Source organism: Nesoenas mayeri (genome assembly GCF_963082525.1).
Source record: "Nesoenas mayeri genome assembly, chromosome: 15".
In the NCBI taxonomy this organism is placed as follows: domain Eukaryota; kingdom Metazoa; phylum Chordata; class Aves; order Columbiformes; family Columbidae; genus Nesoenas; species Nesoenas mayeri.
Window position 1 is genome coordinate 7,945,005 of NC_137559.1, and position 16,246 is coordinate 7,961,250.

General features: G+C 40.2%; 1 protein-coding gene across 1 annotated transcript; it reads right to left on the minus strand.

Annotated features, from left to right (window-relative positions):
* Positions 1-3,085: 3,085 nt before the first annotated feature.
* Positions 3,086-12,255, minus strand: LOC308046241 (acyl-coenzyme A synthetase ACSM4, mitochondrial-like; the record flags this gene model as incomplete). The annotated part of the gene is made up of 13 exons (XM_080353969.1): positions 3,086-3,172; positions 3,810-3,929; positions 4,568-4,667; positions 4,796-4,923; positions 6,059-6,160; positions 6,299-6,379; positions 6,647-6,770; positions 7,754-7,833; positions 8,723-8,879; positions 9,744-9,887; positions 10,090-10,297; positions 11,592-11,802; positions 12,055-12,255. 13 exons carry the CDS (start codon positions 12,253-12,255, stop codon positions 3,086-3,088), a joined length of 1,743 nt encoding a protein of 580 aa, XP_080210095.1.
* Positions 12,256-16,246: the final 3,991 nt, after the last annotated feature.

Consider the following 16,246-nt stretch of genomic DNA (forward strand, 5'->3'; position numbering starts at 1 on the left):
TCCTGCAACAAACAAATACAAATTAAAATAAACAAAATGATCTTGAGATTATCCGAAGAAAATTCAGTTATGAATTGATGAGCTATTACTTGAAGTCACTTAGGCTAGTCACAGCCAAATTGAATTTTTAACAGTTCAGTGTGAAGTTCCCCATCCTCCTTTCTTTCGTTTTTTATCACCAGCTTTTGGAGGATATCATATACTGTACTGATCTGGCATCTTGACCACAGCTCAGCTGATCCTTACAGATGCTTGATGTGCTCTTTGAGGCTGCTAACTGCCCACAAGTCTCTTCAGTCAAACAAAACATCAGATGGTATTGTTTGCATTAGAAGGAGGTTACTGGTTCTTGCACTAAAGCATTCAGTAGCTGATTCACGATTCCTTTTCCCTCACATGGTGCTGAAGGATGTTTCCAGACTGCTGCTGGATCCTAAAAGCTCTCAAGTCCAATTACTTTCTTCCTTTCCATCGCTACTCTTTTTTCTTCCTTTCTCTCTTTTTATATTACTATTATTATTATAAGCAGTCTAGAAGATTGCGGTAGAACTGTGCCCCACTCTAAACATTTTAATGCTATTTAGAGGTTTCTCACAAGTGCACAGGAAGATGATCAAACATGGAACAAAACCCGGCTCGTGTCTGGAAGAGCCCGCAGTCAGAGCAGGAGCCAACAATCCTGGAGGCCTATGGCGATTCTAAAACCTGGGTCCATCTACTGGTTTTCCTTTTTCGACCTCTAAACCCAAGTTACTAAACTCAATACAAGGTTAGATAAGTGACCGTTGAAATACAGCTTAATTTTCTTTTCTGTTCTTACAAAGGATGAAGCTATTCACAATCTAGTACAAAATTATATGTATACTCTTGATTAAATTATTTTCCATATGGAATTTCCATGGCCTGAGAAAAGCCGCAAAGTTTTGCCCTTTGTCCCAGGTTTTAAGGTTTGTTTTGTATTCATTTACCTGTTGTCCCAGGTCTTCAGCTGTAACTGTTTATCCTTACGTGTCTGATGCATGGATCTCAGTTTTGGTCAAATTTCATTCTCCAAGAAAAAGTAACTTGTTTAACAGTGGAATTACTTATTACTTAACAGGAGGTTTCACAGTAATATTTAAACTGCTTATCAGGCTAATTAACTCAACCTAGAACTTGTACAACTTAATCTTTTCAGAGACATCTGTCAGCACAAAAAATCTGGATGGAGATTTCCCCCCAGCACAGATACTTTGTCAAAACCAACAGTAATTCATGGTGTTCCCCATGCTACATGACATTGTGGTAGAGAAATACTGACCAGCTGTAAGTAATCCTGTAGGATATCATTTGCTCCTGAGAAAGACACATAGGATGTGGATATAAAATTGTTATTATGTCCCTAAGTGCCACCCACTTCAGGAATCAGGATTATAAAGCAGAAATTTATTTAGGTGGTACTTCCATTTTAAATGAAAACTCTATTAAAACGGACCTGGTGGAAAGAATTGATCTAAAAAGGTTTTACTGGTAAAAAAAGGTCTTTTAAATATTCACTGAAATGGATGTTAATAAAGGGGTTTTATGTGATATTCTGGGATATGAATTTATTTTTATTGGTTTTTTTCTCTTACTTAAGGAAACAACTGTCAGTAAAAATATCAAGTTTTTCATCAAATGTAACATTTGATTGTGACCTCTACTGTTAATGCTGAAAACCAACAGATCACCTTTCATTCCTTTAGCAGAAAAGTTTAATCTTTTTGAGTATTCTTTTTAATCACAAAGTAAGATATTTCTCCTATCTTAGTCTGCTCTAATGATTTAGCTCTAATCTACAGATTTCAGAGTATTGCAATGACAAAACCTGCACAATAGCCTGTAAAGAAGAAAAGAGAGAAAGAACATTCAGGAACAGTATTCCCAGACTGGAAATGGCCTTCGAGACTGGCAAGATGAAAAACATTTTAAATCCAGGATTCCCTTGTGGTTTACAAAAATATGTGCAAAGTTTTGCTGTGAGAGCTTTCAACAGTTTTTAGCACTTTTTCACTTGAAAACTTAGAGGTGAAAATGAAGTAAGAAACTGAGGAAAAGACATAGTAATGGCAAAGTCCTCTGAACTGCTATAGGAATCAGAAATGTTTCTTTTCCTGATTTAGTATCATCTGTTTCTTCTCAAGGACCAGCAAGACTAGGAATTCAGAAAATAATGTTTTCCTGACCTGTTTGCTGTGGATAGTACAGATTGAGGGCTGGCTGGGGTAGATCCTCTTCATTCGGCTTTCAGGACATGAGGTTCCCAAGCCAGGCTCTGTGAAGACTGAGCTTCATCTGGAGACATGAAATCCGGACGCTGTGCCAAAAAGGATTTGGAGCAAACCCCTTTCTACTTTATCATTTACTTCTTTTGAAGTAATGAGAACAGAACATAGCGCAAAACAGATCAGGCAGCACAATTCTTTCTGTGGAGTAACCTTTTTCCTATAATCATTTACACCATCGTTAACTGTGTGTAATTTGCACCTTAACCTAAAGCACTTTGTATCTTCTCTTTTCCTCCACTTTAACCATTTAAGCAGAACACAAGTTAATCGAGATGAAGAGAAGTAGTTAAAGAACACATCTTTCTCCTTCCAATCACAAAGAATTTGGGAACGTTACAGTGATAGTTTTTGAAGAGAGGATATTTCTTCACTGCTGATACCCACTACAGGACAAAGATTATTTTAATAAATTTCTTATTTATTTGTAATTATCAAAATGTGGTATTTACACTTTTTTTTTTTTTTAAGGAAGCTGTTTATATTAATTCCAGTTAAAAAAAATGAAACCTTTGTAAGCTCCCAGATCTGTCTCTTCTCTCTCCCATTCATCATTCTTAATTCTTACACCTTCCCCCTTCCAAAAATGTGTAGATAGATGGCAAAGGTGGTTTTAATACCACACATCCTCAAGCTATGTGAGCATTATCTCCTTCCCCCCACCAATATCTTGTTTTTCCATATGTTCTCCAAGTTCTCTGGGTCATGACCATATGCCAAGTGTGATGTGCTATGGCTGGTATGGATGATGGAAATTTTCTCTCCCCAGTTTCCAGGTCATGTTATCCTCTTCCCCACTCTTGGTTCCTTAGAACCTTTCTCTGGATTTTCCCAGTAGCCGTCTTCGGCAGATCCTGAACAAACTCCACCTGAAAGGCAAAAATGTTCACTTGTAGCCAAATATATTCTGATTAATCTCCAAGGTGCAAGGAAAGACACATCTGTGTTATGGCTGGGGTAGAAAGATGGGAAGCTGTACAGCCTGGAGCTGGGATGGTGAAATTGCTCACTACACGTCTGAGCTGACTGCACAGGCAATACCCGCAGGGATAAGTACCACAATCCTGACGAAGTGAGCGTTACAATGGTCAGGACAGGGAGTTACTGGCGTCTTTCCTGGCTGTAAGGGATGGATTCCAACCCCTCTACTGCCAGCAGGAATTTCGCCTTTGCTTTGGCTGAGAGTCTGAACAGACTTCACGGGAGGAACTGGTAAGAGCTGGATGCCTTGTCCCATTTGAGTCGCTGTGAAACCCTAGGATTTCATAAAAGGAAGACTGGACCTTGATAAAGATAAGTTATAGTATCACTTCTACTCTCTGTGTCCTTTCTAGTACACACAGTGAGGCCAAGGCTACAGCTGTAACAGAGCCTGTAATTTATTTTATTTTATTTAGCTATGGTTGGACTATTTGTCAGAATGCAGTTAAAGAGAAGCCAAGGCAGGACAAAAACTCTTCAGTTGCTGATCTAATTAGAAGACCTGTCTTTCTGTGCTGTACTCACCTTCCTTGGATACTTGTAAGGTGCAGTCAGCTTCTTGACATGTTGCTGAAGCTCATGAGTTAACTTTTCTGGATCATGTGATACAAAAGTAGGAGCCAAAACAACGAAGGCTTTGACTACCTGTGCCACAAAAGTCAAGGGACTCCATTAACTTCCAGACATGGGAATAACAGGATGCATTTGTTGCCAAAACTGAGTAGCAAAATTGAGAAACGCCAAAAATTGAAGTTTTTTTCCTTTAATTTCCCTTTTCATTGGCCCTTTTTACAGAGTGCCAAGTTATGAACAACATACTCTGCAGCATAAGACTTTTTGCTATTTTTCTGCGTTTTTTTCTTCTTAACTTGACACACTACCAAACTTTCAAAAAGTTCTAGAACAGAAAAAAAAAAAGAGCTGAAAATCTCAGCCCAGAGCTCAAAGAAACATTGCAAATACAACAAGAAAAATTAAACACTGGATATCATTGCCAGCATGTGCTTAGTGACAAAAAGGGAAATAAACCAAATTCTATTTCTTAGACAAAAGATGTCACAACAAATTTGAAGAGACAAACTTCTTCCCACATCAAACCCTGTAAACAGGGAAATAATTCTGAAATTCTAAGATCTGTCAAGGTATGGTTTTAAAATTTTTTTAACCCATTTTAATTTTGAAACTTGCAACATATTTAATTCCAGTGAAGCCTAGTACATACAGGGAACTTCATGCTTAGAATAAGGCGCATTGCTTTTTGTATCTCTTGGTTTTCTTTTTACCTCTCCTCGAACTGGATCAGGACTGCTGACCACAGCTGACTCTGACACTGCCGGGTGTTGTATTAATGCACTTTCGACTTCAAATGGGCCAATACGATACCTAGCAGAAAATGCAGATATGACAGATGTAGCAAGTTAGCCATTCACCTGATCTTTCCAGACTGAACTTTGAGATAAACAGAGCATCATTAACATGCAAATGAGCAAATCTAAAAGTAACTGACTTACCCAGAAGAATTAATTATATCGTCATCTCTTCCAACAAACCAGACATACCCGTCTTTATCCATAATCCCTCTGTCCCCAGTGACATAAAAATTCCCACACAGAGAGGCAGCAGTTTTCTCTGGATTATCCTGACAACAATCAAACATTTAAAAAAATGTAATGCCTTTACTTTGCAGTGGTGCTAAAATTAATCAAGATAGTTATTTTAAATTGTTGTCAAAACTAGTATGTTCAGTACTATTTTATGCCTTCAGTTAAAAAAAACCAGAGCTGCATGCATTAGCAGTTTTGTGGTAGAAATACATGAGAGGTGAAAAAGAGCATTTGTGTATATATGGATTAATATTCTAGAGAAAAAAGGGTGTGCTCTATCAAAATGCTCATCCATCACAGCAAATTACTGAAACGTATAACCCGTTCTCTTCAGAGAAACAATTTATCCTTGCAGGGGGTTGCCACAATAACCTCCTGTCAATGGAAACTTTTCACCCCTAACCTTCAAAACCAAAACACAAATGAGATGACCTACACGAAAACTTCATTATCTACATTGATTTATAAGGTCTACATTAGAGAGGAAAGAGACCTTGACAACAGAAGACATAATGAAAAACTGAAGTAATAGTAATGAACCAAAAGAAGATTTTTTTTATCACATTGCAAGCAATTACTTTGTGCAAATTGTTGTTTGAGGATGGTACAAATATCCAAATATCATGGGGATTCAGAAAAGAATTAAACACACAGATAGGTTCCCCAAAACTTTTTCAATATAATTGTTCAAATGCAGTGGAGAATATATTTGCCTGACTGTAGTGTTTTCTGAAGTATGCACCACCATAGCCTGACTACTAGCTTAGATGGACCCTTGACCTGAACCATGGCCATTCTTCTGACATGTTTTCAATGGTTTTCAAGCCTGGTCTGCTTTCAGTGGACAGAACCTTCCCATTTGAATACTGATGTCAGCTTACAGATGCCACTTCCACAAAGCCATGATTGTCTGCGCTTGAGGGTTTTGTGTTGTAGCTTGTTTTTTGTGTCGTTGATCTTGTGCACATCATCTACGTGACAGGCAGCTGTACACAGGGCTTCTCAGACACAGGTGATACACGCAGGCTGCAGATACATGCACGCTGCAGGGGATAACTAGAGACCTTGTGAAGATGCTGGATGAAATTATGCTCCTCAGTAAGTCAACAGTACCTCATCCTGGGTCCCTCGAGCTCCTCAGCATGCACAGACAGGCCAACTCCAACTTACCAAGTACTCAGAGAACATACAGAATGGTCGCCTAGGCTGAACTCGGATTGCGATGCAGCCTTCTTCTCCTGCAGGCAGGACAGCCCCACGGTCATCTATGATCTGCAGAATGGACATAGTGCCACTGCTTCGATTAGCTCAGTCGAATATCCGCATTATAGCCCAGTGAAGACAGAGAGGGACTGACTTACTCTTATACCCACAACTGCAGCTGAGCTCAGATGTAATATATCAACATACCTGCACGTCATAAGGCGGAACAGCTTTTCCCAAAGAGCCAGGTTTAATTTCCATTCCTTTCGTATTGGCACATATTGTTACCTGCATAATAGGGTTTTTTTTTTAAATTTGTGCAACATCTTCTAGACTTCATTATTGGCTAGCTTTTATTATTGTCATAGTATTTCCTATACACATTAAAATGTGCAGCTAGTTGATTTTGGAATTATACAATCATAATTATATACAGCCTTTTTTAAAAAGTTCATTTATATGTTTCTCACCTTTTCCATTGATTTATCAAGCACATTGTGCCTCTGGTATTGTTACCTTTGGAAGGGTATACTGCAAGAATTAATGCAAGCGTACTGTTTCAGTCTGGCCATAACCTTCATAGATATCCAGCCCTGTCTGGATTTTCCACTTTGCCATCACTTCAGGGTTGAGTGCTTCCCCTCCAGATAAACAGTGTCTCAGACTCGTGAACTTGTAGCTTGAGAGGAATAGCAAATCAAATAATATTGTTAACTTCTGAAAAGAGCAGTGAATGCTATGAACTGGGCAGCCTCCCTCATCTTTCAAAGTACGTACACATAAACTTCACAAGCTACTTTGGAAATGACAATAATCAGCCTGTTCCACAGTCCGGGACTGGACTCCTACACTGCTTGTGTTACCACCGAGGATAATGTGCTTTATTTCTGAGTCACTGGAAGTAGGGTTTTTTTTGCTAGAAAAAGGGTGAGCAAAGGTGTTTTCTTGGAAGAGCTGACAAGAAGGGAGACATCTGAACAAGCACATCAGCTGTTCATGGAAAGCTGAGTTATGTGCCAACATCCAAGATCAAATAAGCCACTGAGAATTTTCTAGAGCAAAAGGAAAGTTGAATAGGAACACAAAGTCTGAGCTCTCTGCTAAACCAGGTTTGGCTTTTGTCAGAATAAAAGACCTATGTGAGAAGAAGAAATACCTTATGGAAGGTGTGAAAACTCCTTACAAATCACCCTGACCACTTGTCATAAGCTGAGTATTTCACAGTGTAGCGAACTGGTGGGAACAGCTGCCAAATAGCTCTCAGCACGTAGAAGTCCTCTAATCACTCACTGCATTCTCAAATATGTGACAACAGTTCTACTGTACTCCAGTAGTTCCCTGATCCAGTGCTGCCTGAAACCCTGACTTCAGTGTCACTGTAAACCACATGTTCAAAGGAAGTGAGAACTTAAAAAAAATCTCACTTGTTCCCTCTGTGTTGTCTTTTCAAAGATCCACTCCTGAAGCCTGAATAGCCTAAAGTTTGACTAGTTATTCTCATATTTCAGAACTTAGCTTTCTTTTCTGAGAGCAAATTTCGCTAATTAGATTTCCTTTAGCTGAAACAAATCAAGCAACGTAAGGAACGAAACAGCCAGAGCTGTCACAGCATTATATCCCAACCTCTCCCTGCTACCCCTGCAACAGACATGAGCGCAGTACCTGCTCAAATCGTGTTGGACCAGCATTCGGTAGGCAGTGGGAGCCGTGCAAAAGACAGTGATGGGGTATCTTGAGAGAGTCTAGAAAAACAGAAAGTTTTGTTGAAAGGAAAATATAACAGCAGGTCTGACCTTGTAAATGTGCAGGTGGTTAACACAACCTACGTGCTCAAATGTCCACAAAATGAAAATCATAAAACGCAACCAACATACATTCAACACAGAGAATAACTACAGATTAGTAACTATGAATCCTGACTGCAGAGTGGCCGTACCAGTCCATCCCACTGCTGCAGAAAATACGGCACTTTCTGTCCAAAAAAAAAAAATCACTCACGTAACTGAATGACCACTGAGAGCAGCAGTTCCAATTAAGATTGTTTTCTCCTTCCCAAGGCAATTGCGTCCCAGGCTCAAGGCTAAGTGACAATAGTGATCTGGACCAAAGCTTTTCCAGTTCTATTCTTGGGGAAGTCTGGGTCTCCTCTCCACGAAAGGGGCTAACGTTGAGGAGAACAGGCCAGCTGACTGATTTTGTGAAATGGCAGAAAGGAAGAATAGGTTTTGTGGCAACTGTTAAGAATTCAGGATAACAGGGTCCTGATTCAGGTCTATGCCATATTCTGAATACTGGCCCATGCTCACCCTGAGCCCAAAGTAGCTGGAAGTCCACACCTGAAGTAGAGCTTTAGGCCAAGTGTGGGACAAAACAGCAGTGAGCTTGACTTCTTTTTATCCCGCATCTTTCACCACACCTCCCCCATACTGCAGCCATATCTCATGGTGTAACCAGGAGGGAATGGCTTGTTCCTCTAGCAAGGGGCACAAAGGGAGGGATAACTGCTTGGTATGTGGGAAGTACTGTCCCTGCTGCTACAGAGCAGTGGGAACCCATGCACTGGAGCCCAGCTGGTTTGTCTTATTTGTGCAAAATGGAAATAAAACTCCCAGTGTAAAATAATACACTTACCTCTGCAATAACTGCTGGCTTGAACTGCGGCATATTGTGTACAAAGACACATGATCCACAGATCCATGGTGCAAAAACACTGCCCCAAGCTGATTTTACCCAGCCCGTATCTGAGGTATTCCACATCGTATCTGAAGGAGTCAAGTTCATCCAGTACCTGGTGATAAAGCAGAAACCAAAAAAATGGTTCACAGAGTGTGAGAGATTCAGGCAGAGGTCATAGCATAATTAAAGGAACAGGTGGGAAGCTTCCATTACAAGATGCAGCATCAGCAAGTGGGGCTCTTTAGAAACTTAAGAGAATCTTAACCATTCTCTTATTTCCCTTTATTTGCTCCCATTTAACATTTCCAGTGTTTGTGTTTCTCTTCAACAGTGCAAAACATCCTTGGCTTAAGTTGCAGAATCTGGATCTAGATCAAAAACTGAACAGATTGTTTGGTGTTGGCTTTCCCCATCTCGTGGATTATAGACATCAGCTAAATCACATCTTATTTCTCTGGGAAACTAACCAAATTACTTCTATGGACTCTATACCACCAGCTTCCAACTCAGAATGCCTTGGGAAATGGATCCTTTGATTTTCATGAAATTTCTCACTCTTTGGGAAGCATAAATAAAAGATGTTCAATGAAAGCAAATAAGTAGCAAGCCACAGTTTCATACTGAACTGTAACTTTTAATGTATAATGCTATGGTCCAAGGTTGCTCTGTCTCTCAAGGAAGTTTTACACAATACTAAAGCACTCAACTTTATCTGGTTTTGCTATAAGGAGACTATCCCTACAGCTACTCTGCAGTCAGCCCTTGAGTGACAGAACACTGTGTGTGATGATCTCAGCTGAGTCTTCAAGAAGCTTTTAATAATGAGGGTTTCACTATGAGAGGGGGAAGGAAAGGAAGAAGCAAGATCCTACACTCATTAAATGCCTACATTTACTGGAGGTTTTACGGTCACATTTTCAATGTAACCGTAATCATGTCACTTAATCAGGACACTGGGCGCAACTGCAAGGTATACCTGCCACTGGTTGCAAATCCGATGCCATAACTGCTGTGGGACTGCACCACCATTTTTGGAGAGCCTGTACTTCCACTAGTAAAATAGATCAGCATTGGGTCTTGACTCCTTGTCTTGACACATTTATGGTCAGCAGATGTCACCCTGCAGAAGAAATAGTATACGATGGTTACTCCATGTAGGGGATTTTTGTACTTAATGCAGTGATTACAGAGATCTGGGAGAGGGATGTAAAAACCTAACTCATTAGTGTTTTGGAAATCAATCCCAAAATTCAGCAATGTCACCTGACTGATACAGGTTCCTTCACCTCACAGGGATGATGGTAGAACAGCTGGATACTCACGCAAAGAGTTCTTTGAGGTTCAGCCATCCATCTCTGCTCCCTTTGGCTACAATTAGTTTGCTTTTCAGAAACTGGCACTCAGGCATGACAGATTCCACTGCAGGTGCCAGTGTGTCATTGGTAATAATGCACTTGGCCTTTGAAGCCTGGAGTCGGTATAATATGTCTTTGGCTGTTAATTGGGATGTTCCTGGAATAAAGACAATTCCTGGAAAAAAGCAACAAGCAATTTAGAAAACTGACCATTTCTCTTTATTATGTTCACAGGACAAGACCCCAGCGACAAAAAGGCTGAGCTACTTGTCAAAAACTTATTATTCCAGAAACAGGAGTCAAACACAACTCGTACTTGAAAGCAGAGCTTGGGCAAAATTGTGGCCTAGAAATGACCTGGGATCATGTGGTGCTGAAAGGCCTCCAAATCCTGCAACACTGATGCTGAGTTTTGTGCCATCCATATTAAAGGTGTCTGGATCATCAGTAAGATCCAGATTCAAAGATTTTTGAGAACTTTGATGCTTTATATCTCCGGAAGGAAGTGTTGGGATTATCATCCTTTTAAAAATATGCATAAAACCAGCATTTGGATTATATTTGCATCTGCAATAAAGCAATTGTTTATTTCAATAAGGAATTAATACCTTTGATATGGGATAAATAGACTGATATCAGGTAATTTACATACATTGTTCAGTCAACATATCCCTCAAGCTTGGATTCATTTTGTAATGTGAACACACGTAAGTTTGGATACTGAGTGCAATGTGACTGAAATCACATTTTCAGGGGGGAAAGTGGGACAGGAATCAATTTAGTGCATTTCTATACCTCCTTTTCCCAAGGATTTCAATAGATTTGACCTACAGATTTATTTCAGTCTTCTTGCACCTTCAGAGGTGTCCACCAAATTTTACAATTGGGAAACTGAGGCACTGAGATACTGAATGATATTCCCATGTCATAGCTCAGAAAATCTTGGATGCAATAGAACTGGATTCCCTGGGTCTTGGCCCCATTTACAACCTGCAAGAATCACAGAGCTTATGTAGAAGAAAAATACTTGATCATGTCCCTGTTGATGCTGAGCTGTTTCATCATGGAACTTTAGCAGTCTAAAAATGCAATAGGTCAAATTCTTCCTAGGAATTTGTAAAACTGTAATGGCAGAGTAAGAAAAAAAATGTATTGAATTATTAACCAGTCTAGCCACATAACTTACATTATCAGTGTGGAGAGTTTTACTGCAGTATCTGGTCAAACCTGGCCTTAGATTGTAACCCTTCAAGCCTCTCTAGCCTCAGCTGAGTGTGCCATTTAACTGGACCATGTCTGCTCAGCACCTGCTACAATAGCGCTTTGGTTCCTGTGTGGGTGCTGCCAAAAGCATAGGCAGGGCACAGCAGCTTATTCCTGTTTACATTTTTTTCAAATGAATTTTGCATATTTTTCATATTTTCTATTTATTTTCTTTCTGCATCCAAGAGATGAGTGAGATCACTCACCTGTTCGCATACAGGCTACATTCAGTAGCCACCACTCAGGAACACGAGGCAGAACTGCTATAACTCTGTCTCCTCTCTGCAAACCACATGCCTCAGAAAGTATATTAGCTGCTTTCCTAGAGAGATATCCCAGCTCTTCAAAGCTCCACTTCACCTCCTCTCCCTCATCATTTACCCACCAAAAAGCTGGATTTGCTGGTCGCCTTCCATCCTAGAACACACAATAGGAGATTTAAAATACGAAGACAATCCTTCAAAGGACTAATTTCAATCCAAAATAACTTCAGACTAAGCAAATAATCTCTGGCAACTAGTCTCTTAAAGTGATACCTGTATTTCTGACAAAGAAAATAAAACTGTGTATTCTATTCTGCAGCTAATATGATCCAGAATCCACCAGGAAAATTGGTTTGTGTCATCTGAGATTTGTTCCAATGCCTATGAAGTAAAAGAAAAATACTACCTTTTCCAGCTGCGACCACTCATCTAAGACATCACTTGCAAAGTTGAAATATTCTGGCAGTTCCTTTTTACACTGGTTTACAGCGTCATAATATGAAACAATCTGCGATGTAAGAAGCCTGTTGCATCCATGGAATAATCTGCAAGGTGACTTGAGAATCCGCAGCCACTGAGGAATCCATGATTTAATAAATGTTCTCATGATAAATGATGTTTTATCAGACAGTGGGGAAAAAAATCAGATACACACCTACAGGAATCAGTCATCTGAAATGAAAGAAAATACATTTAAAACCAGCCACGTATCGGATGCTGTCTGGTTTGTGATGTTGGATAAACTAATACGAACCAGCCTGAATAACTAGGTTCTTGCTGGGCTTCCTTATTTTACTCCATTATTTTATGTGATTCTTAAAGTAAGCGTTCCTCTTTTTCTGGCAAAGAGATTGTACACTATTCTTTCATCATAACCGTTATCCTCTACTTTGTCAGCTGATGAATGAATCTCATTCCTCATTCACTCACACATCTCACTTCACAGTCCTTTTCTAAATATCCATATCTTGACTCCTGTACATTTTATATCTTATTTTGCCTGCTTTCAGAAATAAAATGCCACTAGTTAGAGAGTGTTTTGAGGACCCTTTGTTTATCCCCTTGATTTAAAAGTCTCTGTAATTATGCTATGTCTTAAACACACACCAGAGGGCGATTCACACTGAACTTACACACCAATAAAACGGATGAATCTCTGATTTATTTCTTTGTGAGTTCTGTTTTCATTGGAGCCATAGAAGAAACACAAAATAAACACTAGGCAAGGAAAGGTGAAATGCCAAAGACTTCCATTTGCTTTGCACTTCAGCTGAAGTGTACAACTTCGAAGATGATACAGGTTGTAAAACAAACTAGCAAAGAAAATTCCAGCACTTCCAGTTTCTTCTAGTCTTTCCTATACAACATAGAGGCACATATGGAAGAGACAGAATGGATGATACTGTATTTATTTAAAGCTCAGCCTTGCAAGTAAAGAAAACTGGATTTTTACTGATCGATGCAGAGTCTTCTGATAACCTTGTTTTGAGTGTAATCAAGTCCTTAAGAATCTACCCCCCCATTAAATCTAAGGGAAATATTCCCTCAATTCAAGGAGCCAGTTTTGCCTTTAAATCCTCCTGTGCCACAACCTTGTCCTTGTTTAACAGACAACAGTGCGTACCCATCTCACAGGGGTAACAAACAGTTACTTTCACCTTTCCATTACATATTGCAAGTGTAGCTGCAGTGACAGCTTCAAGCATTCGAATGGACATACATATACACCTCAACTGAGAAACCATAAAGCCTTAATATTTTATGCACTACTCCTTAAAACGGGCTCTCTAAATAAACAATCTATGTGAACATGCAACTATTCGGGGAACTTACATAATGAGAGACAAAGTAATATTCCCCAGATCACAAAGGAAATCTGTGCAGCTGCCAGAAACCAGCTTCAGAAATCCAGAACAAACGCAAGGATGGAAAAATTTCTCTTCTCAACCCATTCTCAATGACAGAGACACAGAGAATGGGAAGGAATCCCATGCTCCCCAGAAAGTGCGATTTGTTCTGGCCCTGTACCAACATGGGGTAAAGGCTGAGCTCCAGCCTTTGCTTCAACACTCTAGGATCTGCCTTAGGCCTATGTATTGTGAGAGAATCCCAACCCTTACCTTGTTGCACACCATGAACTACTTACCAGTCCCACAATATTTATCAGGAGAGGCCTGCTTTGATGTCTTCTCCCCAGCGGCCCTATAGTCCTCCTAACGCCCTTCAGTTCCACCCTCACAGTGGCTCAGGTCTTCCTTCTTTCAGGTCAGGTTTATTATAAAAGCATACGCTGACTTTCTGCCAAGCGCTGGCAGGCCACTGTCACGAGCTGGGCAAAGTACGCAGGGCAAGTAGCCAAAGAAAGTAATGACCCAGAAATGCGCCACTCTGCTGCCCTCATCCCAACTGCATTGTGCAACAAGAAAGTAGATGAAGGGGTGACATAAAAAGGGTGGGGAAGGACACAAGAACAGAGGTTCAAGATTCTCTTTGTTTTTTGGGAAGGCACAGAGAACAATGTCTGAAAACAACGCAAACAGCACACAAGCAACGTGCATACTACTCTGCTGTGGACACAAGCCCAGCTAAGAGCACCTGATCTCAACGCCCAATTGAAACTGCTTTTCTGCTCCAGACTGTGGCATCCCCCAAACAGTCCAGTGAAGAGCATTCATGTTCAAGGCTTTCCCAGGCCAGAGAGGCAGAAACAGCCCCCAATATGCTCCAGCCCAGGGGGAAAATTACAGTGCATTAGCCCATGTCAGCAACTGACCGTACTGCAACTCAGAGGAGACACGTTAAATGTACCTAAATACGCCGTTTTTGCAAAGAAGTGGGTATTAAGTTGTTCTTCATTTTCACTGCAGTATAACAGGTTGAAGCACAGCAGGCAGCATAGGAAGGAATAAAGATTACAATTTATCTGGAAGGTGAATGATGCACTGGAGGATCATGGGCTTTGTTATCTCCATTCATGGCAATATTTAAAACCATATTAGTCAAATAGCTATCAAGACTAGTTTAGATACGGTTTAACTTGCCTTAGGCCAGAGCAATGACCTCTCCAAGTCCCTTACAGCCCTCGTGCTGTGAGCCTTTAACTTGGCCAGTGGCATGTTTTGGGAAGCACAAAATGGACATAGAGCCCATGCTAACACCACTTTCTCCGGCCTATCAGAAGAATTCAGGAAAAGGCCCAGCCCCAGTGAATATTTGACTCCCCAGATCTCTGAGAATACCTGCTCCTGTCCTTCCAGCAAAATGCTTTCAGTTCCAAGATAAACATGGGGATAACCTGAGGATAAGCACACAAGCAGTGCAGACCTTGCACTGCTTCTTTGTGTGCCAAGTGCACTTTCCTTTATGAAAAAGTGATGTTTACCTTTTCTAGCAGAACATTTGTATATCCAGTGAGGCACCGAGTCAGCCATAGGATTCCTGCTGCCCGTGACTGACAATCTATGCCGAGATAATGACATTTAATAGGCAAGATGGGGGTTACTCTTAAAGACAAATGTCTCCTTTTCAAGGCACAAAAGCTGAAGGTGATATTGTTAGAAAAAACAAAACAAAACAAACAAACAACAAAAACAAACACAAGAAATAGCTGCCTATGTACATATACAGTTCGCAAAAAAGGCAATTTCTAGAAAGCAGGGAGGCATGACTTATCTTGAATCAATGATATAGATCAGGTGGTCGGCTCACTTATAAAGCCGACATCCAAAGCATACTCACTCCTGTGCTAATACTGATTTCAGCATACAGCAGTCTCCTCAGCACAGGAGGTAAAGGCAAACAGTTCAAAACCACCCAGAATAGGTATTTCTTACTGCTGAGCTTCCTATAGGAACCTAATGCAGTGTGAGAGATAGTGGAACGTGGGTGCCTTATTCCTGTAGGCTTCATCAGAAACATGTGTCAGTCAGTTTAGAAGGAAATAATCAGAAGAGAGCCACTTAAATTGTTTGTGAACTGTGCATATAAAAATGAGCAGGACAGTGGAAACGTGTCCCGCCAGGTACAAGAATCACTAAATGATGTTCTGCTGCACAGACTTACTGATGAGCATGTGTCCCTTACGTAGGTGTCTCTCACAAACATTTCTTTTATTGAATGCTTTAAATAAGGATCCAAACCGTAGAATAATCCTTGATGTTTGCATAGCAAAAGATCTCAAGTGAACTGCAAACATCAGTTTAAAAGTACCAAGGTCTGCACAGGAGATTATGGGCTGTGTCTCATTGCAGAAGAGAATGGGAAAATTCAAGGTCACACAAGAAAGTTCCCAACTGCAGCAAGATTAACATGCTTCTACTCTGATATGTTAAACATGAATCCATCCTTCATCTCAAGAGTCTTCTACAGACAAAATTGTATATCCCTAGCAAAACCATAAAAAGAGCCTATGCAAAAAATGAAAAGTGGAACTGCTAAAATGACTTTTACCATACTAGAAACTAATAGCTAGGAAATAAGTATTTAGCATGACAAAAGACATATTTACAATGTCTGCAGCAATCACTACACCATCAATAGAGATGTAGAATGAAACTGGAGGCCATCACCAATTAGCTAAAGAAGGAGGAACTCATAAT